Consider the following 27,615-nt stretch of genomic DNA (forward strand, 5'->3'; position numbering starts at 1 on the left):
AGAGCCCACCCTACAAAGCACCCATTTTTTCCAGGGGAACTGATCTCTGTAGTCTAGAGGTCAGCTGTAATTCCAGTGGATCCTCAGGTCCCACCTGGAGTCCGGCATTCAGGGATCTGTAACCAGGATTTCTCTTTTTAAAAACTGCAAGAGGGGTGAATGAGAGCTGCAACACTGTCCCCCTCCCCAAACAGCTGCTTCAAACTTTTAAAAGGATTACTAGGGTTGCCAAATAGCTGAAGGAAAAAAATGCCCTGTCCTTTTAACAGGGCCATAAGGGGATGGTGTTTACCAGGTGATGTAATTTGTTTCCATGCTATAAAAAGCTTCAACTGCCCATTAAGCCTATGTTAAAAGGACAGGGTCCTTTTTTCCTCCAAGACCCTTGGCAACCCCACTCCCCACCCCCCACTGCAACTCTCATCCAGTTCCCCTCCCCAGCAGATTAAATGTTATGGACCTCCTGTACCTTGATTATTATAACTTTCAACGTAAATATTTTCAGGTGATGTGTCGAATTCAGGCCCAAAAAGTGTTTTTTAACCCTTGTCCCCACCTAAGTTGTCATTTTCCCTGCAGGGAAAACATGCAGTATCTATATTTTCTCTTTCAAATACATACATCTTCAATAGAAGGGGGATTAAAAGTGGATATATGGCACAGGGGAGAACGGCAGCACCCCCAGTGCCACAGCTAGGGATCCCAAGTCCCCCGGGGGATGGGGAAAACCCCACCCCAGAGGCCCATTCCCCGGCGGCACCAGATCGGGCCCCGGGGGGAACTCCGCCCCTTCGTGCGTGTCACCCGGAAGTGACGGGAGGACGCCAGGCACGCTGGGGGCGGGGCCATGGCCATCCAAGGGAAAACTCTATGGTTTTCCCTTGTATGACCGTGGCCCTGTCCCCAGTGTGCCTGGCGTCCTCCCGTCACTTCCGGGTGACGTGCATGCGGCACGCGCACCAGACGCTGGCCGGGAGCCCCCTGCTCCCAGCGAAGATCCACTTGGCAACCCTAGCCACAGCCGTGATCCAGTGTGCCCCCTCCCCACAGCTCTTTTCAAAGAAAGAGCAGAGATCCTGATCATGAAACTCCTCCACAACACCTAGCTCAATTCTCAAAATAAATATTTTCAGGTATACAGAGCAGTCTAATTCTAATGCAAAGGAAAAGCTGCCTCAGCTACCGGAAACACTGTTCAATACATAATTTTTATCTGTGTCATATCATCTGTTTGGTCGGGGTGGATTTCAGTCAGTTCAATCATGGCAAGAGCTGTTGACAAGGTAATACTCTGCCACTTATTTTGCAAGGCGTTGCTCTGGGATACACTCGAGAGGCCTCAGAGAGCCCTTTGAAGAGGTTGTTCGCTGCTGAGTCTAGTTTAAGCCATATGTGCTACACTTTGCGGAGACCTTATCTCCACTTATATATTATTAACACTGCATCCTTTCACTTCAGATCAAAGGCTTTATATTTCCCCAACTTCATTGTTTGGGGACCAAGCGAGTTTTGTTTTTAGTAGGTTCCTAGAGATACCTTCTGTTGCTCAACATGTTGTATAGCGATATTCCAGCCTGCACTTTGTCTCTGCCAGCTCCACCCTGTTCTCCTCCATTAATACCCTCACAGAGGGTGGTGCTATGGCTTCTTCTGTGCCACAATTGGACAAGGACTGAGGAGTTCTTCCCACTTTGATACTGCCTGTCAGAAGACTGATGCCTTGGTTCAAACTAGCAACTTATTTAACTGTTTACATTTTTTAAAATTACTAGCCCAGGCCCATATGCCCAATGCATGAATACAGTATCCATTTAAAAGATCATGAAATATGTAAATCCAGCTCCACATTGGTGCTAAATACCATCACCTTATACCAGCCTGAATAATTTCCTGCAGTACTTGCAAGAGAAGTCTTGGTTCTCCCAATGGTAAGCTCCTCACCCTGGGAAAAATATTACAGAATTATGGAGCAGCCACTGAAAATGCCTATTCTTGTGTTACTGGAGTAGTTTTCACTGCCCCAGTAATGTTTAGATAATCACAGAAAGAATCACATTGACGGATCATATGGCAAATCCCCACGTTTTCTTTCTTTCATGTAGGGTTGCCAGGTCTTACTTGGCTGCTAGTGGGGGGCTCCAGGCCAGGTTTCTGGATCTTCTGATCACCATAGACTTTTTAGCCAAATGCTAGAGCATCCACCGTGTGACATGCCCGGCGCTAAGAGGTTACCTCCAGCTGATGTCATCATGCCAGGCACGTCGGGTGGGATGGGCTCTTCGGGGGTGGGGGTCCCCTGCTGGCCAGCTGGCTCATGGTGGATTGGGGCCCCCAAAAGCAGGGAACCCCTACCCCCATCAGGGGGATGGCAACCCTACTTTCACATTATATATCCGATCTGATCTCCCATGAGTTCAAGGCAGCATGTAGTCCAGCATCGTATCTCACATAGCAGCCAACCAGTTACTGGGGGGGGGGCAACAATAAGGCCTTCCCCTGATGTTGCCTACTGGCACTGGTATTCAGAAGTTTGATTGTGGGTGTTCCCTTTATTCACTATATCTTGAAACACCAATAGACCTATCTTTCTTTCAGGGGTCATCTCCTGCGGGAGTGCACAGGAGCAGGGCTCCGGCAGTAAGGAGCCCAGGGAAGGGGAACATGCAATAAGTCCCACCCCCTGCTCCCAGCAGCCCTCAATCAGGTCACGAGGAACAAGAAGCAGCCAGGTAAGTTGCAGAGCCCCCCCACCCGGCCCGCCTTCAGTTACAAGCTCTCCCTTCTCTGTGAGGACAGATCTGCGTGTTTCCCCCCTCCATAGCTAGCAATCCAAAACAGTCCAGTGGCACCTTTAAGACCAAGTTTTATTCAGGTACAAACTCTCCCTCCTCTGTGAGGGCAGATCTGCATGTTCCTCCCCCCCCCAATAGCTAGCAATCCAAAACAGTCCAGTGGAGCCTGCAGTTTCATGGAGTGCCCACGAGTTCTTGTATTGTGAGAAAGGGAGAAAAGTACCTCTTTCTTTACCTGCTCTTTCCCATGCATAATCTTATAAACCTCGATCATGTCACCCCTCAGTCGTCTTTTCTCCAAGCTAAAGAGCCCTAAGCGCTTTAACCTTTCCTCATAGGGAAAGTGTTCCAACCCTTTTATCATTCGAGTTGCCCTTTTCTGCACTTTTTCCAAAGCTATAATATCCTTTTTAAGGTGTGGTGCCCAGAACTGCACACAGTATTCCAAATGAGGTCTCACCATTGATTTATATAGGGGCATTATTATATTGGCTGATCTGTTTTCAATACCCTTCCTAATAATCCCCAGCATAGCATTGGCCTTCTTTATTGCAGTCACACACTGTCTCGACATTTTCAGTGAGTTATCCACTACAACTCCAAGATCTCTCTCTTGCTCAGTCTCTGCCAGTTCAGACCCCATCAATGTGTATTTATATTTAGGATTTTTGGCTCCAATGTGCATCACCTTGCACTTGGCCACATTGAACCCCATTTGCCATGTTGACGCCCACTCGCCCATCCTTGACAGATCCCCTTGGAGTGCCTCACAATCCTCACTGGTTTTCACCACCCTGAACAACTTTGTATCATCCGCAAATTTAGCCACTTCACTGCTTACTCCCATCTCCAAATCATTAATGAACAAGTTAAAAAGCAGTGGACCAAGTACTGATCCCTGCGGTACCCCACTGCTTACCACCCTCCACTGAGAAAATTGCCCACCTACACTCACTCTCTGTTTTCTATGAACTAGCCAGTTTTTGATCCATAAAAGGACTTGTCCTTCTATCCCATGATTTTTGAGCTTACTTAGGAGCCTTTGATGAGGAACTTTATCAAAAGCTTTCTGGAAGTCAAGGTAAATAATATCTATTGGATCCCCCTTGTCCACATGTTTGTTCACCCCCTCAAAGAACACTAACAGGTTAGTGAGACAAGATCTTCCCTTACAGAAACCGTGCTGAGTCTGCCTCAATAGGTTTTGTTCATCTATGTGCCTACTAATTCTTTCCTTAATAATGGTTTCCACCAATTTACCCGGTATCGACGTCAGACTGACTGGCCTGTAATTTCCCGGATCTCCTCTGGAACCCTTTTTAAAGATGGGAGTGACATTTGCTACCTTCCAATCCTCAGGAATGGAGGCAGATTTTAAGGAAAGATTACATATCTTTGTCAGGAGATCTACAAGTTCACATTTGAGTTCTTTCAGAACTCTCGGATGTATGCCATCTGGGCCTGGTGATTTTTCAGTTTTTAAGTTGTCTATCAGTTTTAGGACCTCCTCTCTCGTCACCTCAATCTGACTCAGGTCTTCCAACACCCCTCCTGAAATCAGTGGTTCTGGAGTGGGCAAGCACTTCTCATCTTCCACAGTGAAGACGGAGGCAAAAAATGCATTTAGCTTCTCAGCCATTTCCCTATCATCCTTCAATACTCCTTTTACCCCTTGGTCATCCAAGGGCCCCACTGCCTCCCTGGCTGGTTTCCTGTTTCTAATGTATTTGAAGAAAGTTTTATTGTTGGTTTTTACGTTTTTTGCTATATGCTCCTCATATTCCCTTTTTGCCTGCCTGACCTCAGACTTGCATTTTATTTGCCATAGCCTGTGTTCCGTTTTATCAGCCTCACTGTGACTAGCTTTCCACAGCTTAAAGGAATTCTTTTTACTTTTTACAGCTTCCATTACTCTGTTTGTTGACCATGCAGGCTTTTTCCAGTGGCACCTTTAAGACCAAGTTGCACCTCTTTTTCTATGAAATGACCCCTGCTTTCATGAATCTGACTAATCCCCTTGTAAAGCTATGTATACCTATGGCCATTACTATATCATCTGGTGGAAAATTCTACGTTTCAATCACTCAAAAAAACAAAAAGTATCCCCCCCCCCCAGTGTTTCCATTGGAAAAATGGGGGGGGGGGGAGAGAGAAAATCCTCGGAATTAAAACTCATTCTAAAAGAGAAAACATCTATAGGAGGGGGTTATTTCCAGTGTAACACCAAATTTTTCAAATTTTCCCCCTGGAAAAATCAACAAAAACGTCCTCAGAATTTCCTTCTGCAATTTTCCTTTTTTCCCCCCCTGGCTCTTCAGATCTTTGCTAGCACCCCGGGGAAAAGAAAATTGGACCCAGCTTCCTCCTGCAACAGTTGGAAAGCTTCTAGTGTCCTGGCCCCACTGCTGGACCTCCTGATGGCACCTGGTATTTTTGGCCACTGTGTAACAGAGTGTTGGACTGGATGGGCCATTGGCCTGATCCAACATTGGCTTCTCTTATGTTCTTAAGTTCTTATTTGTTTTTAATGTGGTGGTAGAAAGTGCCATCAAGTCCCAGCAGACGTATGGTGACCCCATAGGGTTTTCAAGGCAAGAGACAAACAGGTGTAGTTTGCCATTGCCTATCTCTACATAGCAAACCTAGACTTCCTTGGAAGTCTCCCATCCAAGTACTAACCAGTGCTGACCCTAGTTAGGTTTTGAGATCTGACAAGATTGGGCTAGTCTGAACCATCCTGGTCAGGTCAATGTAGAGGTCTAAAACAGTGATTTCCTTAATTACAATTTGAAATGGTACCATTCACACTAAGATTTACCCTGCTCACTAACCTGGTTCAGGTGTTCAAAATATTCTCTGTGTAGGGGAGAACAGTGTCGTTATATGGCTTTCCTACATCTAAGCATCTTCAGGGAGTCCTTCATATGTACAAATGTCCACCTGATAAGGGTCATGGGTTTTTTACAGCATTCCCAATTGGGTGTACAAAGCTTCCATGCTGGCTTGCTGCAGAAAGTCAGCCATACGCTACCCTCAAAAAGTACACTGCTTATTTGAAACTTTTCTTACTTCGTTTGGCTGTATGTATAACCAGGCTTTAGCAAATAATGTTTTTTCCTTCTCTCTTGTTGTGCAGGCTTCTTTCCAAACAATGGCAAAAAAACATAAATAAAAAGATGCAAAAGCGGTGGGACTAAGTCTTACCTCTAGTTTTCTTAAAACTTGGCTGATCTTCTTTAAGCCTTTAGCACATTCTTCAGTGGGGGTGGAGGTATGTTTATTTCTGTTGTTGCATGTATAGGATCATTGCAGGGGGGATGGAAGTTCTACACCAGAAAACCAGCTTTTCCAATACATGCTGCAATCATAATCCTGCATATTTTTTCTAAGCTTTCTGTATTAAGCTAGAATTTGCTAACAGTTGTGTTCATTTTCAAGTTTACGCAGGGAACACTGTGTGTATCCTTGGCCAGCAGATAGGCTGCAGGCTGAGAGTCATAAAATGGGAAGAGCAGATGGCCTCCCCAAATTTAATTTGCTATTTTATTATCTCTACGCTGGCCCTTTATCATACTTACATTTTTCTATTGCAGTTAGGAGGGGGAGAGAAGGGAGGGAAAACATGTGTAGAGCTGCTTTTGAGACAGCTCACCATATAGCTGTCAATCCTTGGATTTAGAAAAATGAATCACCAATGGAATGCCATGTTGCCTAGTGTTTCCAGCCTAATCTTTGCTGGCACCGTGACTGTCATCAGAAATCTACAATATTTCATATAGCTTGACATCTCAGTAGTTACCAGCAGGCTAATGATGCGTTGTAGATTGTTTTTCAAAAATGGTCTCCAACTGCTTGTAAAAGCACAAAGAATTCTTTAAAAGTGCATTCAAACGTGGGGAAACCTGACAATCTTCTGTTTCTGAGTGTCTTCCAGCCTCTCAACAGGGAATGATGATATATACAATTTGTTTGATTACTCCTTTTGATCTTTTATTTATCATGGGTTCTGGGTTTGATCAGTCTGCATTATTGTCTTTGCCCTGCTTGGGAGCCTGTAGAATTGTATCAAATATTGTGGATTTCATTATATTCAGATTAAATCTTCTGCCATCTTGGAGCTGGTATTTTGGTACGACAGCTCCCGCAGTCACCTTGCTTAGTATACCTGATTCCAAGCAAGGCATTGAGGAAACTGCAGACAGCACTACTCCCAAAAAATTAGGTCAATTTAATTACAAGTATTGTTCAGGTCTGCTTTATTGTGGTAATAGTGGCTACCTAGTAAATTATCTAGTGTAGAATCTGCTTTGAGTCATAAAAGGGTTACATTTAATTTAGCCATTTAACAATCTACTTTCTGCATTTTCAGTCAGATTTTAGGATATGTTTTGTCTGTATGCTGAGAACACTATTGGCCCATTACACAGCTTTCTTCTTTAGGATTTTCGGGTGGTTGGTGATTCCCAGGATCAAGGATGCTAGTTTATTAAGATCTTGATATCAGATTACAGCTTAATTAAGTGCTTCTATGACTTTTAGATAAAAGGTTGGATCCTGCCAACATTGTCACTCAATCACATCCATTTCCCCTACTTACAATAGCCCCCATCCTATCTGACTTTTGGCCATGTAAGTCTGATGATCCCTGGCATAGCCTTTTTGATTGTCAAAAAGGAGTTGTTTCTCACTTTTTCAACAGTGGAAAGGTTGGTCCAACTGACAGGCTACAGGTAGTCCTCAAATTTCCATAATTATAAATGGGGAAACAATGCAGATATACACTGTCAAGGCATAATACCTGGAGTGATAAACTATGGTTAATGCCAAACTCTAACCCATGGTCTGCAAAAGTACAACTTCAAACTGTGCTTTCAAATCATAATTTTGATATAGTATGGAAACTCTGGCTTGGATGCACAGGAGCATTCTTGCAGAAGAAAGGACTGTTGCCTGTGGAATATGAATTTTTCACTTTTCTCCTCCCACTACAGCCCCAAATGCCCCCATAATGTTGCTATTGTGAGACAGGATACCCCCAAGAACAGTGTGTCAAGGGGCATTTGGGCAGCTGGCAGAGGAAAGTGGCAAGAAAATCACACTCCATGGTTAGAAATCCTCCTGTGCTTGGAAACATTCCAGCGAATCCAAGCCCATGGCTTGCCATAGCTTGTAACCATACAAAACAATGGTTAGTCAAAAAGCAGCAGACAGAACACACGAGTAATTGCTCAAAACTGTATGCACATGGGCTCAATGAAGACCTTTAAATACACATATGCAATTCAGAAGTGGAGTGGCAGACATGATCTCTCCCTTACACATACACAGTGAAGAGCTGTTGCCAACTGAGGCAAAAAGAGTGGGAATAATATGAAATACTCCATCAGGAATGGAAATAGAATTGTTTACCATCTCCCCTTTTGTAATCTATTACTAACCCGTGAGATTTTGTTCCCTGTTTCCACAGGTGAGCAATACAAAGATGACAAATAGTCTGCAAACAAAACAAGGCCAGGAGAGTAATCAATCAATGAGCAAGTGGACGGAGTTGATGGTTTCATTAATCAAAACTAAAAGGACCGGTAAATTATAAAAGCAGGTGAGAAAATAATCTGGTCTGGTGCCTTGTCGTTGCAAATGAAAATAAGGATGTGGGTATTATTGCTTTTGATGGGTACTCTGTCTGCCTTTGCAGAATCATCAGTGCAGACCTTTGAAGGGTAAGAAAATATTATTTACTTGCATGTTTCAGAACACATGCACATGAGATCTCTGGTATACCCAATTACTTTCCACCATTTTCTTTAGGGAGAAAGTATTTCGTGTAACGCCTCACAATGAAGAACAGGTAGAAGTCCTCACTACCTTGGCCAGTCATATGCAGGTAAGCTCAATTTCTGAGGTGATATAAATTAAGAAGAATCTTCCATCTGGACCATGCCTTAGTGCTACATTTGTTCCATTGCTACCAAAAGATAGTTGTCTTAATTGGAAAAGGAAACAATGGAGCTCAACAGAGAGTCAGCATGATGTATTGTTTTAGAGATCAGATTAGTATCTGGGAGACCCAGGTTCAAATCCTCCTGACTTGGAAGTACACTGGGTGACCTTTGGCCGCTGATCTTGGTCATGTGAAGATCAATTGTGATAGCAGGAGATCTCCAGATGCCACCTGGAGGCTGGGAACCCTAATATCAAAAATTAAAGTCTGAGACCAACAAAAAAAACCCCAACCCTTCCTTGGGAACTTGGTCACAAAATCAGTATGCATAGCTTCTTACATGATTAATGCAACAGACTGTTGTAATAAATTATAATCCTAATCATAGGGATTTCATTTTGAAGAGGTTCAGCTAAATGCATAAGAGGTTGCTTGCTCTCTCTTTTCTTTTTTAAAAATTCCCTATGTGTCATTCTCTTCTCTGAATGTTCTCTAAGCTTCTCTTCCATTCCAAATTTGTGTTTTGTGACCTTGATGCAGATATATTATGGCATGAGACAAAACAACCCAAGGCAGAAGATCTGTTCTCAATATTTGTGTATAGCTTTGATATTGAGCATCAGCCACAAAAAGAAAAGGAAAATGGCTATAATCTGTACATTTCCAATGATATACAGATGTAGAAGGGCTTTTCTTGGATGTTAGGCCATTGTCAGAGTCTCTCCCACGTCCACCTATGTTCTCCATTATGTTCCATGTCTATTCAAATGAATGGGAGTTCTGCTGTTATCTTCCATGAAACTAAGAGTTCAGCCATATGTTATACTGAATTCGTAGCTTGCCAGAAGCAATTTTTATGACTTTGTACTGAGAAACGTAGTTCTGAAAGAGACCAAAAGGCAAACAAGACAACCCATTCGCCATCCAGCACTCCCTGATACAAGCACAAAATCACATACATATATCAGCCTATGCAATACAAACTACAATTTTGGCATGGCTTTCACTCCTTTTAATAGAAAAGTGGTTTCCCCTGTCTAATCACACACAGAGCAACACTAGACCACCCATAGACCAAGCAGGCAGTTGTACATATTTGGAAGATTCCCCAGGTATGTAGGAAAATATGACTTTGTAAATTAACCACCACACACACACATACTCTCACAGACACCAAGAGAGATAGCTTGATGAGGGAGGAGGGGACATTTACATACTCAAGTTGGACTGTTTCTCATTTGAAATGGAAGCTGGGGGCATTCAAGCTCCTATTTTCCCTTTGTGATTCCTTGAGGGTCATTGAGAGTCCTCAATTTGTTTAATCCCTTATGCTTAATCCCCAAGAATATCTTTTCAATGTGTTGTATTTCAGAGCAACAGTTAGTCATGTCAGTGAAATGTAGTGGTCAGAGAGTTAAACTGGGATCTGTGAGGCTCAGGTTCAAATCTTCACACTGCCATGAAACTTGGTGGATGACACTGGGTCAGTTATGGTGCTTCATCTAAACCTACCTCAAGGTCTACATTTATTTGAGAGTAAGTACTACTGAATACACCTGGTCTTGCTTCTAAATAAACATTCTTCCTTTTGGGCTATTAGTCATTTTCTGTTCCATAGTGTGATTGCTGCTCCATATGAAACACATCTCAGGTTAACTGACTTATCTCTTCTTTGCTACTAAGCCTTGACCAAGAAGGATGCAGAAAGCAAGGTTTAGATTCTGTTAAAGAAATGACCGGGATAAATATGTCCCCATCTGCACTTCCATCATTCAAAAAAATAAGAGCGATAAGGGGTCCAATACATTTTCCAAAGCCACTTCCATGAATCCTCCACAAAGAGAACATGTGCTTATCCTTGTCACTGAGTTGCTCCGAAAGTCAATTGTCAGTAGCCTCCATTTAAGGAATGGTATGACACAAATGCATGTGGAGCAGAAAAGAAAAGATTAAATAAATAAAACGAGGCCACAACAAAAACAAGGAAGGAGGCACAGTTATTTTTAATTGTAATGAAAAGACAGTTATATATGACCTAAGGAGAAAATTCCAACTTATCATGGTATATTTAGATGATCGCTTTCCCTGTTTATAGGGCTGTAATCCCTGAGGTAATAATATTTTGTTCACTGCTTAGATACCAACACAGTAGGCACCTTTCAGAAATACTTAATGCTGAAGGATCCCTATAGACTGTTTTGGCTCATCCAAAGAAAATTTGGCCACAAGTTCTTATCTTAGAAAGTCAGATAAATGTCACTGTGAGGTCATACACTGTGAGTCGTTTCTCTTAAGTGATGGTGCTAACATGCCTACAGTGTTCCTTGTTGTGAAGCACATGTGAAACATCCCACCTGTTTTCTGGCTATTGAACAGTCTGAGTGTTCTAAATTTTGAATGGCAGGGTCATTGAAAAGCCAATTAAATATGCCTGGAACCTATACCAAGATGGCTGTTAGAATGGTCAGAGCGCTAGATAAAAACATAGTGACACAGACCAAGAATTCAGCTACCAACACACTACAAACTGCACTCCAAAATCAGGGATAGCTTTGCTGCTGAAATTATTATGTTGTAAAGGCAACTCTTATTCATTTCAGATATAAAGACACATCTATCCAGCTTTGATTTAGGGTTCCAGGTGTACTTTTTCAGAGTATCCTATTGGTGAACTACGAATAAGCAGATATCTCAGGGTCTTTGTCAGTCTGCAACAGCAGACAGGGATTCTTGAGAGACCAGCATGGGCCATGTAATCTGCACAACCAGCTTCTTTCTTTCAGTATTGGGTACACTGATAAAAGAGAACTTTCTCTTCTGTTCCTACCTTTGATTCTTTCTTTGGTCAAATAGTTGCAGGTTTCTTTAATGTTTAAAAACTTTTGAAAGTTTTTTTTATCAGAAATTAGCTTCTGCACACATAGGTACTGTGCTCATGTTAGGGTTGCCAACTCCAAGTTGGGAAGTTCCTGGAGATCTGGAAGTGGCGCCTGGAGAGGGCAGGGTTTGGGGAAGGGAGGCACCTTAGCAGGGTATAATGCCATAAAGCTCACTCTCTAATGCAGCCATTTTCTCCAGGGGAACTGATCTCTGTGGTCTCCGTAATTTTAGCACATAACTTGCATAGCGTTAAAAGTCAGAGCAGCTGCCTTGGCGCCATCTTGGGGAGTCGGTCTCTGTAATTCAAGCTCGTGGTCAAACAAGCATGTATAGGATGGGGCAGTGTTTGGGAGCAGTGTGCTGGGTCACAATCAGGAGGCGAGGTCAATGGGCTCAGTCCCAACCCTCCCTGTGCACATAGATGTATTGTGTGCTAAAGACAAAACAGATAGCATGGGATTATACCTTGGCGGGGGAGGGTCAACCACTGTGCATTCCTAAACAGGCTTATACCCTTCTAAGTCCACTGAAGTGAATGTGCTTTGATGTAACTCTTCTTAGGATTTCACTGTCAGCCTGTAAAATGTTTTGGTTTTTTTTAAGAAAAGCAGCATATATTTTTCAGGTATTGAGATTTAGAGGAAAAATAAAAGTAAACATGGTTACTTGGTGAGTAGTGCGAATTTCCATTGCTGGATTGGGACAATTTGGTTTAGGGCCACATTGTCACCTTACTGACTTAGGTTTCTCTTCTATAAGAGGTCCATGATTCTCTTTCCATAGATATTTTTGTGTTGACCTTTCTTTGGTGAACTCAGTCTAGACGAATAAAGAGCAGTATTTTTCAATGAGGTGAAGAAGTGGCATGAACCAACCAAATCCACACATGCAGATAGATCCAGAAAACTTCTACATGTCTGGTTTCATGGGCATCTTTGCTTGGTTCCTATGTAGGTTGATTTCTGGCACCCAGATTCTGTTGCACTAGTGAAGACAGGCATGACTGTTGACTTTCGAGTTGAAGCAGATCTGTGTTCTGAAGCTGAGAAACTTCTGCAACAGAACGGACTGAACTATGAGTATGCTTTTTTTCCTTCTTCTTATGTTTGCTCCATTAATATATGTGTTAAATAGAGTTCCCCACCTTGGGGACCCTAAGTTGAGTGGAAGGGTGGCTTAAAATATTTTAAATAAATAAAAATAAATACTGAATAGCTTGGCATTTAGAAAGTATCTGTAAAGAAAGTCATGTTTTTGTGAGGGGAGCTTGTTTGTGTGTGTATGTGCTTGCGATACTGGAAGTGATGGTGACTTCTGGCAACCCCTAGTGGGGCTAGGATGTTTCAGGGAGATGGCTTGGTAACATGCCTCTGTGTCCTGGCCCTGGTATTCCTTGGAGGTCACTCAAGTACTTGCCAGGGTTGGCCCTGCTTAGCTTCTGAGATCTGACAAACTTGTCATGGCAACATGGTGTTCAGGTAGAGGAATTTCAGACCCAGGCTGTTGAATATGAACCATCATGCATGTGTGTGTAAGTAGAGATAGGACAGAAGTAGGTAGTAGAGCTGGTGGACCTGAGAAACCAGGCAAAGAAGAGGCACTGGAAGGAGTAGACTCCTCGAGTTGCATACAGTGGGTACTTTATGCACTGAAGCCTGCTAACAGAAAGGAGCTCTATAGGAGCAGGCAAGGGCAGTGTCATTGGGGAAGGGGCAGAGTAAGGCAAGCAGCCAGCAAATCCACCTGGATCCTTAGGACTGGCCTAGGATTTTCCTCAGAGATGTAATAGCTCAAGGAGCAGGGCTCCAGCAAATACCCCAGAAGGGAGTAGTAATTAAGACAGGACAGAATATGCAGCTTTGCCACTTAGGAGTGTATGTGCCACTGTGAAGTGTGTGTGATTAAAAAATGATATATGTTGTCCTCCCTTACCCCCATCATTGTTAGTCCCGTATCAACACATGAGTAACTGTAAATCGCTCAGAGCCGGCAGCTCTGCAAGGATTGAGCAATCAATAAATTGAAAGATTGAAAGATTGATTGATTGAGGAGTGACTAAGGCTATAAAAACTGAAACATTTTATTGGGTTGAGGATCTTTAACCCATTAACATTCTTTGCACCGCATTATTAGATTCAAGCATTTCCTTTCATCATTGCTCCTGTGCCTCTGTTTGTTTGTTTTTAAAAAGATTGATACCCAGTCTACCCAGTCTTTGCCCTGACCTGGATAGCCAAGGCTAGTCTGATCTCAGCAGATCTCAGAAGCTAGGCAGGGTCAGTCCTAGTTAGTATTTGGATGGGAGACCTCCAAGGAATACCAGGGTCACGATGCAAGGGCAGGCAATCTGAAGGTATCTTGCCTTGAAAACCCCACAAGGTTTTTGTCAGTTGTCAGTTGTGACCAAATGGCAAAAAACAACAACAGAAACAATCCTAGTCTTTGGATACACTTATCTCAGAGGTAATGCACAATAGATTAAAGCAATATAAATTGTGACTTTAGATGGAACATGGTTCCAGATTTATTTCTTGGTGAGCGAGTGTCTGAGAGAGGTGCTTGATGTCAAAGCCCTCCAGCTACCTGGTAATCCTGCTGCTGTCCTTGTGGGAGCCAAACTGAGCCCAGGGGAAATAGCCCCTCCAAGAAGTGCAATGTCAAGCAGCACCTGTTGTAACTCTCTCTTCTGCTGTGCTGGTTCTCATAACCCCAGTCTGGGGTTCACATTTCCTTATGAGACTGGAAACCTTTTGATGCTAGAAACCACTTGAAGCAAGTGATAATTCCCAAACATGACACATTCAAGGACACATTGACCACTTAATGCCTTGAAGAATGAGGTTATATGTGTTCAAGTCCAAGGCAAGTACATCAAGAGGCCATCCATTCTTACATTTCTTTTTACCTCCATCCATGTGGAAACAATGCTTAAAAGCTCTGCCATGGGTTGTTTCCAGCACAAACCTCTTCCAGATGTGCAGCCTTTTAGCATCCTTGTCTCAGTGGCAAAGGAAGAGTTACTCTGCCATGTGTCAAAAATAGCCCCAGCTCATAATGAATTTACACAGGTTCCTGCACCAGTATGTATGTCTGCGAAGCTGTCCCTGACAAAACTTCAGTGACGCGTCCTTGTGACAGCAAGCCTTTGATGTGCAGCTGCAGTGCCCTGACATCATGGCAATGCAACCCGTTCAAGTGTTCATTATGAAGGCTGGGAGTGAATTGTAAACTGGCCTCTTTTACTCTCTAATCCAGTGGTCAAGGACATCCTATCTGCACATTTCTTTATCTAGTTATTTTATTTGGGTTGAGGAGAGAAAAGAGAGAGGAAGAGGAGCTACCAGCCAATTTGTATGGAGATTGTTCTAAGGAGTACATTAGTGACTCTAGGGTAGGAAGTCAATGATATTTTTAAGACCGGGATTTGATTTTGCTTCCTGTGGTGTGCACACATAACCCACTGCCATCTCTAGATAAGCAGGTGGTTTTCCCCAGGGCTTTTTGGTAGAAAAAGCTCAGCAGAAACTCATTAGCATAACAGGCCACACCCAACAGCAGAAACTCATTAGCATATTAGGCCACACACCCGTGTTACCAGAAGTGTGCTCATCCAGCCACACCCACCTTTTGCTTCTTATTCTGTTTATCTTGTTTGTAGTCAAAACCCAGGGCTTTTTTTTGAAGCAGGAACTCCTTTGCATGTTAGCCCACACACCCCTAATGTAGCCAGTCCTAATGAGTTTCTGCTGTTGGGTGTGGCCTATTATGCTAATGAGTTCCTGCTGGGCGTGGCCAGCTCGGGAGCCAGCCGGAACTCCATTCCTGCCCAAAAATAGCCCTGGTTTTCCCCATATTTTGGAAGCAATATAAAAACCTGTGAAGACTGTTTTCCTGGAGCTGAAAGTGGATTGAGTGTACATACCATGACCAGCAATCTGCATTAGCCTGGGAAGTTTATTTTTTAAAAAACATTTCTATGCCACCTTTCCACACAACTTAGGCTCCCCAAGCTGGTTAACAATGAAAACAATGTTAAAATACAGAATATATATGTGTGTGTGTGTGTGTGTGTGTGTGTGTGTGTGTGTGTGAGAGAGAGAGAGAGAGAGAGAGAGAGAGAGAGAGAGTGAAACAATTAAATAAAACATACCAACACAGAGACACATAGATAAGAAGAGACTGCATTGCTGTCAACTAACAACAACAGCAACAAGCATTGCTGTGGTGTGCACATATGACACTTGCAGGCAGAACAGAAAGAAATTGCTACTGTAAACATGACAGCAGTGATTTGCCTGAGGATCAGAAGGCCTGGGACCAGAACAAAATTGCAAAGTTCCATTTTGACTCATCCTTGTTGGGTTTATTGCAGAGTTTTGATTGACAACCTTCAGACTGTACTCGACAGGCAGTTTGACAGCCACGCTCGTTCTGCTGGACACCAGTATGAAAAATATAACAACTGGGAAACGGTAAAGCATTATTTGTATGCTAAAATCATCCTCCACTTTTTGCTTGGTGATATTTGCTTCTATAACTCAGCTTTGCTGAAACCCCAGACTGTGTCTCTAGTATCTGATTGACACCACAGACAGCTGCTGCCAATCAAAGTGCACAGTGGTGACCTAGATGGACCATTCGCCTGACTCAGTATGAGATCTTTAAAAAAAAAATGATATGAAATGCCCATATGTACATGTTTGTTTTAATTCAACAGATAGCAGCTTGGACAGCTGACATTGCCAATCAGAACCCAGCTCTCGTTTCTCGGTCTCAGATAGGAACAACCTTTGAGGGACGTCCAATGTATCTCCTTAAGGTATTTGCTCTTGAGTTTCATAGCCAATCTGTTCTATTGTCTCTTGGTGTGTAAGAAATAAAATTTATTAAGCCCTCGAAGATTCCAGATCTGTATTTTTAATAAACGCTTTAGGAAACTAAGCAGGTTTTCTGAATTCCATTATGGTGACATTTTTATCCTTTTGATTTATATCAAAGGTTTTCTCAATAACACAGACCATAATAAGAGCTTTGACAGTTTGCACATATAAATTTAACCATGTTCCTGTAAGCAAGGTAAATGGTAATCTACCTTTGTATAATTGAGAACTCCATCTGTTGTTTGTAAACCTATTTGTTACGAAGCAATCTATAAACTTCAGAACTTTTTTTTCACTGTGTGAAGCAAACAATTTATCAGGTTTCCCCCCCTTCTCAAATAGTTTCCATCATGCATTTCTTATGAACAAAAGGAAATTGTTTAGACACACTCTTATTTTGGACCAAAAAAAAAAAAATCACTGTCAGATCTCTGCAATACAAACACATGTGGTGTTCCAGTCCATGTGAAAGCAGTTGGAGCTATGGAGTTTGCATGGCTGGCCTTCATTTGTGAGCACAGACAGTCCTAAGGGAAAGAAGGTCTGCCTTCCTACATTCCCATTATGGGCTACAAAATTAGAGGAAGCTTCCATTTGGATATATCATATGGAATTGGAAACCGGTACATAGAGACCTTCTCCTGTGTTACCATGAGGGGAACCTCCTGCGGATCACTCCTATAAATACAATCATAATTCAGGAAAGATTAGAATTTGTATGCCAATGAGTAAGAGCCTGGTCTTCATGAAATCAAGTACTGGCTCACTGAGCACCTTCTCTGAGATTAGGGTTGCCAAATCGCGGCGGGGGATCATAGGTCTTCACAGAATCCTTGCCGTGGGGACAGCGAGACGTGTTGCACCCACCGTTGCCAGGATCTGACGCTATACATCGCTCTGGCAACGGGGCTCCAAACAGCCCCGTTGCCAGAGCGACACATGGCGTCATGTCCTGGTGACGGCGGTGCAACGCGTCTCGCCGTCCCCACGGCAAGGATTCTGCAAAGACATGCAGATCCCCCACCACGGTTTGGCGAGATTTGGCAGGCCTATCTGAGATCCAGTTGAGGAGTACAGTTTCAGGATATGGCAGTTCCATGTTGATCTTCAGCAGCTTCCATTTGTGTTGAGTCTGTAGCACCATGACAGGCCAAATTTAATCCTGTTTCTGCTTTTGCTATGCCATTTTCACACCACATTTCAATGGTGCAAAGTCTGTCCAGGGCTGCAGATGTCATAACTGACTCAGCACAGGCTGATGAGGGGGAAAAACCCCCTGCAAAGGTTAGACTTTTAGTTGTGGTTGCCATAGAACAGGCCATAAGAACAGGGCCTGTTATAACCCTGATTCGAAACTCAGTTGCAGGATCAAATTTCATTCCTCTGATAGTCACATGTACAGTTTCCAGGTGGTAGCTGGAGATCTTCTGGGATTACAAATTATCTCCATGAGCTAGAGATCAATTCACCTGGAGAAAATGGCTACTTAGATGGGTAGGCTCTATGGCATTATGCCCCACTGAAGGTTCTCCCCTTCCCAAACCCTGCCTTCCTCAGAATCCACCCCCAAAACGTCCAGGTATTTCCCAACCTGGAGCTGACAACCCTAGGTGGGAAACAACCTCCATCACCCAGCAATGCTGCTAAACATTCCCCTTTATTTTAGTTTAGATTTTATGTAGTTATGGCTATACAACTCCTGCAAAAATAAATGGGAGAGTCACAGCATCAGTGTTTGTTGGTCTGTCCTGTTAGCTCCAACCCAAACCTTGTGTGAGAACTCTGAGATCTCTGGAAGCTTTCTTTACACTGAAAGGAGGGGACGTTTGGGTCAAGGTGTGTGGGGAGTCAGTGTCACAGAAACAAGCCCAGGCTCCAGTGTGTTTGATAAACTCTGTGTTAATTTCACAATGGTGAAAGAACAGTAGAGGCTAAATGCACTGGCGAGGTGACCAAATAGAAAGAACAGAGCTTTTGAGCCTTTCAGTGATGTGTAGAAGAGAGAATTTTAACTGCTTCGTCTGTTACTTTTTTTCTGGAAAGGTCCCTAATTTGGGTTCAGAGGTATGTTCTGAAGTTCCCACTTCTCAGGCACACACAGGCTTGATTTGGATCAGAACTGTGGCATGCAGAGATAGGAGGTCACGACCTCCCTCCTGCACTATTTTCCCAGCCTGAAATGGCCCCAGGGGTACCGTTTGCCTCAGTGGGGTATGCCTGTGTACTGACAAGTTACATTTCTACAATGGGGCAACTGGCAGGGCCCAACCATTTTTGGGTAGCAAAATAGCATATCCAGGGGAGATCTAAGCCCACTCTCTGTCAGCCGTGCCCCCAGTCCAAATCAAAAGCCTCCAAGGGAAGTTCAGAAAATTAGTTAAGGGCCAAAAGTTAAAAACATCAATAGGTATAGACAAAAGTGCATGTGTGTACTTCAAAAACATAAAAACCTTGTAGGGGCCCAAATAAAGCCTCATAAAATGTTCAAAGTGACAAATGCTCAAAAAAGAACATTAAATGATGACCTGATGCATTTCAGCTCACAAGAGTCTTCTTCAGAGGTCAAATAGGACAGAATACAACATGCAACAAAATCCCTGTTAGACTTGTAAGGCAGTAAACCTTTGTGGGCCCAATCCAGATCAAGACTGCACTCACCTAGGAAGCATGCAAATTCAGAACATGCCATTCCACCCTACCTGAGGAAGTTCCTATGGAAAGCATAATGCTTAGTTAGCAGGGTTGTCCATCTCCAGGTGGTGGCTGGGGATCTCCTGGAATTACAACTGGTCTCCAGGCTACGGAGATCAGTTCCTCTGGAGAAAACAGCTGCTTTGGAAGGTGGACTCTATGGCATCATGCCCCACTGAAGTCCCTCCCCTCCCCAAACCCCACCGTCTCCAGGCTCTACCCCCGAATCTCCAGGAATTCTCTATCCCAAAGCTGGCAACGCTAGTAGTTAGGCCATTCCTACATCAAAATTCTTCCTGCAAATAAACAAAGAAACTCTGTCCTAGTTTGCATCTGATGATTCTTTGGCCCCGGTCACATTGGGGGAAAAGGTGCGGCTGAAGTGCGGCTTTTTTGAGCCGCATGAAAAGAGAAGTGCGGTGGCGGGATCAAACAGATCCCACGAGCTGCCGCGCAGTTGCTCCTCAGCATGATCAGATGCCGGGGGGGGGAGCCAAAGATGGGTGAGCGAGGCAAGCCCGCTGCGCATATGTGCGCCTGCACAGTTTGGCAGGGGGCCTCGCATGCTGCTGGAGACGGGCGCGCCGGCAATCCCACAGCCGTTCCTGATGCAGATTTTCTGGTAAGTAGTAGTGTTTTGTGGGGGGGGGGGTGACTCACATTTTTGGCTTTGGCCAGAAGAGACGGATCGGGGACGGGTGCGCGCCGCTTCCCAGATGTTGCGGTGTGATCACGCCCGCTTGATGCGCCCCCAATCCGTCCCTCTTGTGGATCAAAGCTTCCCATGTGACCGGGGCCTTTGTTGCTGCTTATATAAAAGGTGTGCTCTCACTCTCTCCGTATGTAATTTTCTAGAGATGAGACTATACTGCCAGCAATGGGCTTCAGTTCTATTAGTGGAACTCTGATTTCAAATAAGGCTGCAATCGAAAGCCAGAACATTAACTATTTGTATGCCATACAGATTGCTTCTTCTTTTCATGTTATTTTTATCTGTGCAGGTGGGAAAGGAGGGTGCAAACAAAAAGGCCATCTTTATGGATTGCGGCTTCCATGCTAGAGAGTGGATCTCACCTGCATTCTGCCAGTGGTTTGTGAGACAGGTTGGTTGACTTAGTATATCTTAAGAGCTCATTGATTCAGCTGGAAGCAGATTTTTTTAAAAAAAACTCTCATAGTAAAATTCTCATTCTAGTTTTTCTAAAACTATCCTTCCCAAATTTCCAGGTATCAGGGTACGTAATACCACAGCTCAATTACTATCAGGAGCTAGGTGTGGGCATCATGCATAATACACCAGTCCTGCAGTTACTAATTAGTTGCTGGGTTCGATTTAAAGCACTGGTTCAGTTCAAGGCACCTATAAAGTTCTTCATGGTCCAGGTCCCCCGTATCAGCACAGCCATCTCAGTATGTGTTACACTGTTCTATTGCATTGCTTTTTTTGTTGTTAATCGCCTTGAGATTCAGCAAGAAAGGTGGAATATAGATGCAGTAAGTAATTAATAAGATTGACAGAAGTGGGACAGGACATGCACAGCTATTTAGGAAGCCAATAGGGATATGGCCAGGAAGGGATCCTCATGTGCCCTCAGTAAGCCAATAAGGGAGTATTCTGGGAGAAATCCCCACATGCCTTTGCAACTGAGGTCCCCACTGAGCCGGGAGAAGGAGCTCCATGTATGATATGAAGCCTCTTTCCTCCAATCTAACACAACCTCTGCTGTCCTTGTTGACCACAGTCACCCCGGACAAATCCCACCTTTCCCCCTCCTTGACAGGCCCGACTCATTGCCAGTTTCATTCATTCTCAGAGTCAGCCAACCAGCGGCCCTTGAGAAAGAGGTGCATTATCAGCAGCTCCATTCCTGTGATACTTACAGCTGCAGCAGTCAACTGCATTTGCCTTTATCAGAATAACCTTAGAAAGCAACTTCCAGCTGCTTCATTCTCATCCTTAGTAGAGGTTCCTACATTAAAGTTTTTAAAAAAACAAAAAAAAACAAAAAAAACCTGAAGCAGCATCAGGAAGTTAAACTTGAAATCAAGGCAGTGAAAATATTTGACTTGATAGCCATGGCAGAGACCCAGCAGTGAGAAGGCCTCCCCCTCCTGCCCACTCAGATACGTGTGGGGAAGCAGCCTTGGAAACTGAAAGTGACACCCCAGTCACGCCTTTGCAAATGTGATACCCTTATCTCTCTCAGTAACTCAGCAGAGAATAAAATGTTACCTTATTTAGCCGCTCAGGTTGCTGCAGCTATCACTCACCCTTTGGAACAGTCAGTCCCGGACTTTACCACACTGGGAGTCTGGGACTGGTGCCATATTTAAGACATAGCCCAAATAGCAAGGCTGAAACCTGGCACACACATCGCACTGGTTTTAATGAGATGTCTATGCAGTTCTGCTGGATTGCAACTAAGAATCTCTTGTTTTGTAGCTAATTCAGTCTAGGGCATCTGTACTTCCTCAATGGGTTTCCCAGCTGTTAAATCCTAAACCATTAAGTACCATTGTTACAACATCATCTTACTCGGAAGCAGGGGTCTTTTTGTAGAAAAAGAGCTGCCGGAGCTCATTAGCATAACTCATTAGCATATGCCACACACCCCTGACATCACCGGAAGTGTGTCATAAGGCCAGACCCCCTGACATCACCGGAAGTGTGTCATAAGGCCACACACCCCTGACATCACCGGAAGTGTGTCATAGGGCCACACACCCCTGACATCACCGGAAGTGTGTCATAAGGCCACACACCCCTGACATCACCGGAAGTGTGTCATAAGGCCACACAAACCCTGACATCACTGCAAGTGTGTCATAGGGCCACACACCCCTGACATCACCGGAGGTGTGTCATAAGGCCACACACCCCTGGCATCACCGGAAGTGTGTCATAAGGCCACACACCCCTGACATCACCGGAAGTGTGCCATAGGGCCACACCCCCTGACATCACCGGAACCTCTTGATGACTGGTTTTTGTTTCTTGTCCTTGGCCCTTTCGGTCCGTTGGTTATGGTCCAGCTCCCCCTCTTCCTGTCACATGACTCTGATATCACATCCCGGGATGCTCCTTTGTGAGCGACTGGCATTAAAGCTATGAGTGAACAATTTGGCTACTAAGCAGTGGGGCCAGAACACCAGAAGCCCTCCCACTGTCCCCCCCCAAGCACCAAGAATACAGAGCATCCCTTGCCCCAGACATAAGAACATAAGAGAAGCCAATGCTGGATCAGGCCAATGGCCCCTCCAATCCAACACTATGTTACACAGGGGCCAAAAATACCAGGAGCCATCAGGAGGTCCAGCAGTGGGGCCAGAACACCAGAAGCCCTCCCACTGTCCCCCCCCAAGCACCAAGAATACAGAGCATCCCTTGCCCCAGACATAAGAACATAAGAGAAGCCAATGCTGGAACACGCCAATGGCCCCTCCAGTCCAACACTCTGTTACACAGAGGCCAAAAATACCAGGTGCCCTCAGGAGGTGCAGACAAGGCAGGCACGGGGACGAGGGAGGGAGGGGGGATGGGGCCCTCATCCGCACCACTCCAGGTGGTGCGGACGAGGCAGGCACGGGGACGAGGGAGGGAGGGGGATGTGGGCCTCCTCCACGAACGGCGCGGATGAGGCAGGCACAGGAATGAGGGAGGGAGGGGGATGTGGGCCTCCTCCGCGCCGCTCCTGGTGGCGCGTTTGAGGCAAGGAGGGGGGGCAGACCTCGGCAGGGCCTGGGGAAGCGGAGGAGGAGGTGGGCAAACAACTTACCTTCCTTCTTCCGCGTCCTCGTGGACCTGACTGAGGCCTGCTGGGAGCAGGGGGCGAGGCTTGGTCATGTGACCACCCCACCCCCTGTGCTCTTCACTCCTGGAGCTGCGCTCCGGAAAGCTCCAGCCCCATCCGACCCCTGCTCGGAAGCAAGTTCCCCTGAGAATGACTTTCTGAGAATGTGGCCTAAAACACAAAGCCATCACCTGCAGCCTTCATCTGAGATCAGCCTTTGCTCGATATCTATGGCAAAAGATCACTTTTGGGTGGCATTAAGCTGCTGTTATAAATAAAGCTCCTGTAACCAGCACAATTCAGCACCATTTCTAGAATACTTTGATATTACAGATTTACACCTAACCTGGAGGGTAGGTGTAAATCTGTAAATCAGGCTAGCCCGATCTCATCAGATTTCAGAAGCTAAGGAGGGTTGCCAATATTTGGATGGGAGACCACCAAGGAATACCAGCGTCACTATGCAGAGGCAGGAAATGGAAAACTACCTCTGAACATCTCTTGCCTTGAAAACCCTACGGGGTTGCCATAAGTTGGCTTTCACTTGATGGCACTTTCCAACACCACCAAATCAGTACACTAAATTCTGCACTGACCTTTAATATCACAAGGAAATGTTCCAATAAGAGAACATGGCACACATTTTACATTATTTCATAGAGATCATTTTCACAAAAGTATCAGGTACAGGGCTGCACCAAATATTCTGAAATTTAGAAATTCTGAAATTTAAAAATTATCATCTTCAGTGCTGCTAAATCAACTGCTGAAAAAAAGACTTACAACACCAAACATCTGTGGTTTTGCTATACTGTTTGGTATCTTTTTTTGATTCCCTGGGTGCCGCTGCTTCTCTGCACCATTTTTCTCCACTGTCTTCTGCTCCTTTTATCCTCACGAGTGTTCAGTCGGATGAACCATGGGACCCCCACAGTTTTATTTACTGCTGCACGTGTCATCAGTGTATCAAAGATAACAGTATCTACAAAATCACATCGCTCATAGCAGCTATTCACATTAAAAGGCAGTGAGGGCAAACAAGAGCCTGGGCAGTGAAGGGGGGGGGAACACCCAGAGGGGGGAAAGTACCAAATGGCATACAAACATTTTCACAACAATGACAATTGCCCAAATGGGGAGGCACTATCCAACAGTCAATAACTCAAAACTAGGTAAGCAGTTTGGCTCATCCTAATTGTTTTAACTGTTTAATCTGTACCCAGGCTGTTAGAACCTATGGGAAAGAAACCATCATGACCGACCTTCTTGACCGCCTGGATTTCTATGTCTTGCCTGTCTTCAACATTGATGGCTATGTCTATACTTGGACTAAGGTAAGTAATTCACTTGTTTCCTGAATCAAAAGCTCACATAGAACAACGTTTGAGTCCAGTGGCACCTTGAAGACCAACAAAGTTTAATTCTGGGTATAAGCTTTCATGTGCATGTACACATTGAAACAGACTTCCTCAAGCCTTACATATGGGGGGGGGGGTTAGTTGCCAGAAAGGGCTAGTTAAAGTTGAGATGTATGTAAGTGTAGCTAGATTGGATTATACTCATCGCTCAGTTGCTTATACATCTTGACTGTAACTAGCCTTTCCTACCAACTAACCCCTTCACCCTCTCTCTACCTATATGTAAGGCTTGAGGAAGTGTTTCTTTCTTTTTTTATGCCCCCCCCCCGGAGGGGATTTTTTAATTGCATTTTCTATAAACTACAAACTACAATGAAAAAAGGAGAAGGGTTGTCTACATCTAGGGAGAAAGGAAAGAAAACCCCTAATAACTAAAACCTCAAGTATAGGAGATCGTTACATCAGTTTATATAAGTGTTAATCTAAGATGCTAGTATTACATTGAACATAGTCGATTAAGCTAAATTATTTATCTTTTTAACCATTTTAACTGTTTAAAGACAACCCCAAGAGCATCATTTATAGTATATGCTTTAAGGCACAATTCAGAGTTCTTCAGCCTTCACTTTGCTTTATCTTTTCTAATCCTCAACTGGTATTCTCGTTTAGGGGGCGCTGCCCCCTCTTCTGAAGCAAAGTCCTCATCGGAAGACACTGAGTCCATTTCGTCACTAAGTTTGCTGTCATCTTCTTCCTTGGCATCCTCTTCTGGTTCACCCAGTTGCAGTCTCATAAACTCACGCACTTTGGAAACAGAGTCAATCTTTTCTTTTTTATCCTGTAGTTTGAAAATGAAGCCTTCCAGCGTAAACCATCTGTATGAGATGCTGTTTGTTTGCAAAAAGAGGATTAAGTCCTTGTACTTCTTTCTCTTCTTCCTTATTTCAAATGGAATATCTTTTAAAATCCTAATAGTATTGCCTCCGATTTTCAGTGGTGTTCCTGAAGTCGCTTTCAGGATTAAATGCCTTACGTGTCTCTTCGAGAATCTCACCACTATCTCCCCAGGCAGAATTTTTGTGTGTGTGTGTGTGTGTGTGTGTGTGTGTGTGTGTGTGTGTGTGGAATAGGCCCTGTAGACCACGTCCATTTCGCTTATAAGATATTTCGCTTTTAAATCTGTAACTGGAGCTAATGCATCGCTCAAAAGTTGTTTTAGATTCTCATTTTTAGATTCAGGGACCCCTTGGAACCGGAGGACCAGGTTAGCTTTCTCCATTTGCAATTGTAAAAGTTGAAATTCATCCGAAGCTTGCTTCTTTTCCAGCATTTGCACCTTTTTCTTAACTTTTTTAGAGTTGGCATCCATTTCTGTTTGCTCTGTCTTTTTTGTAGTTTCAGACAGTTGGAGCTGCTAAGCTGCAAAGTTCTGATTTAAAGTTGTCAGCTGTTGATTGATGTTAATCATCTGATCCAGTAGAGGGCGCAAAGAGTCCGCCAAAAGCTTAGAGAACTCAGTGGTCTCTTCCAGTCCTGGGCTCATGCTCCCCGGTGGTTTCACTTTTGCTTGTTTTTCTCCCTCCATTTTTTTCCACGCCATTTTTATGGATTGTTTACTTTTGTATAAACTTGCTAAAGTCTCTGAAATTCACCCATACGCTTACCCGCGCTCTGGTAAGTTTCTAAAACAAATTTCAATGCTTTAACTTCCGCTCCCCCCCCCTTGTTAGCTCGCTTTTTAGATTATGCATGTGGGAGGGGCCCCTGTTTCAATGTATTTGAAAAACTGCAGGCACACAAAAGCTTATATCCATAATTAAACTTTCTTGGTCTTAGAGGTGCCACTGGATTCAAACTTTGTTCTGTTGCTTCAGACAAATATGGCTGCCCTCCTGAATGTATCACATATGTCCTTCAAAGTTTATATGTACTAATTATGCTCCTTTTCAGTCTCGCATGTGGAGGAAGACCCGTTCTACAAATGCAGGTAGCAGTTGCATTGGAACTGATCCCAACAGAAACTTCAATGCTGGCTGGTGCAGTAAGTATGTTTTCTCCTGTTATGACAAGTATATCCGTATTCCTGTTTATCCTGCCAGGGTAGGCAAGGTAAAAATGATAGAAATGATTGGATTGGATTGGATTGGATTGGGTTTGAACAGGCTTACAGTGCAATCCTAAAGTGAATTTCATCCTCCTGAGCTCATTGAAGCTAATGGGTTTAAAAGGGTGTAACTCTATTGAAGATTGCACTATTAAGTCTTGTCTCTCCGAGTCTAAGGGCACCACCTGTAGCTTGATGCCAGCCGCACTAGAAACAAACAAATGAAGAGCAACCATAGGTAGACAGAGCCTCCAAGCATATTGAACAAAGCTTTCTTTTTTAAAAAAATTATCCCAATGGGAAGAGACTGAAATACAAAACCTATATTTTAGTGTAAAATTAAGTCCCCCAAAGAAGGACCATATTTGTTTTAGTAAAATATCCCCGTGCCACTTTTCAGCTCCAAGTGTGCCTCCAAAGCACTTTACAAAAACCACAAAACCAGTAAGACATAAAGTGTTCTACAATACAACAGCAATAAATATCAATGCACAAGTGGCCAGCAACAGAGTTTTTTAAAAAAGAAGCCTATTAATATACCACCATCTCCGCCCCAAGAAAAGATCAAAATGTAGCCTAGCCAATTATGGTTTGGAGTTCATACAGCTTACTGCCTGTGATGAAGCACATCTTTCATTCTGCCAGCAAGATGCAGAAATTGTCCTTCCTTTCTCATCAGGAGAACTTATCAGTTACAGAAAGCTGTGTGTTTACAAAGCCATTAACAAAGTCAAGGTCTTTTGTCTTCATTGTGAAGCCGCATACATTTTCTTGGAAAATGGAGTTCTTGGAAAATAAAGTTGTCTTTCCTGTGAGCAGCCAATTTCAGTGAACCTGCATCTTATCTTGCCATATGCAGCACTAGAACAATCATTCGCTTTCTAGATTGTCTTGACCACACAGGAAAATAGTGCAACAACCATGTTATGCCCTGGCCTGTGTGGATGTAGCATCTCAGACTGAGATAGATATGTTTAGATCATGCCAAGCATATTGCAGATATCAATTCATATACTCAGCACAAGCTCAAACAAACATACGGTTATCTCTAAGGGTAAACTAGACATTAGCCTGCCGTACAATGTCCATCTAGTCTACTATGGTCTATTCTGTCTGGCAAACAGAGATCTCTCTACATTCTCAGGGGCAGGTTTTTCCCCACACATACTTCCTTGAAA

At 43.9% G+C, this 27,615-nt stretch overlaps 1 protein-coding gene across 1 annotated transcript in view; it reads left to right on the forward strand.

Moving 5' to 3' along the window:
• Positions 1-8,441: 8,441 nt before the first annotated feature.
• CPB1 (carboxypeptidase B1) overlaps positions 8,442-27,615 on the forward strand; it is a 48,423-nt gene continuing 29,249 nt past the window's right edge. The window contains exons 1-8 of the mRNA XM_015428152.1: positions 8,442-8,512; positions 8,601-8,676; positions 12,568-12,692; positions 15,986-16,085; positions 16,331-16,432; positions 20,186-20,287; positions 24,199-24,309; positions 26,284-26,374. Of these exons, the coding sequence (XP_015283638.1) occupies positions 8,442-8,512; positions 8,601-8,676; positions 12,568-12,692; positions 15,986-16,085; positions 16,331-16,432; positions 20,186-20,287; positions 24,199-24,309; positions 26,284-26,374 (778 nt within the window). The remainder of the gene's footprint in view (positions 8,513-8,600; positions 8,677-12,567; positions 12,693-15,985; positions 16,086-16,330; positions 16,433-20,185; positions 20,288-24,198; positions 24,310-26,283; positions 26,375-27,615) is intronic.

The sequence above is a fragment of the Gekko japonicus genome, unplaced genomic scaffold (assembly GCF_001447785.1).
Source record: "Gekko japonicus isolate JY-2015 unplaced genomic scaffold, Gekko_japonicus_V1.1 scaffold1460, whole genome shotgun sequence".
Classification (NCBI taxonomy): Eukaryota; Metazoa; Chordata; class Lepidosauria; order Squamata; family Gekkonidae; genus Gekko; species Gekko japonicus.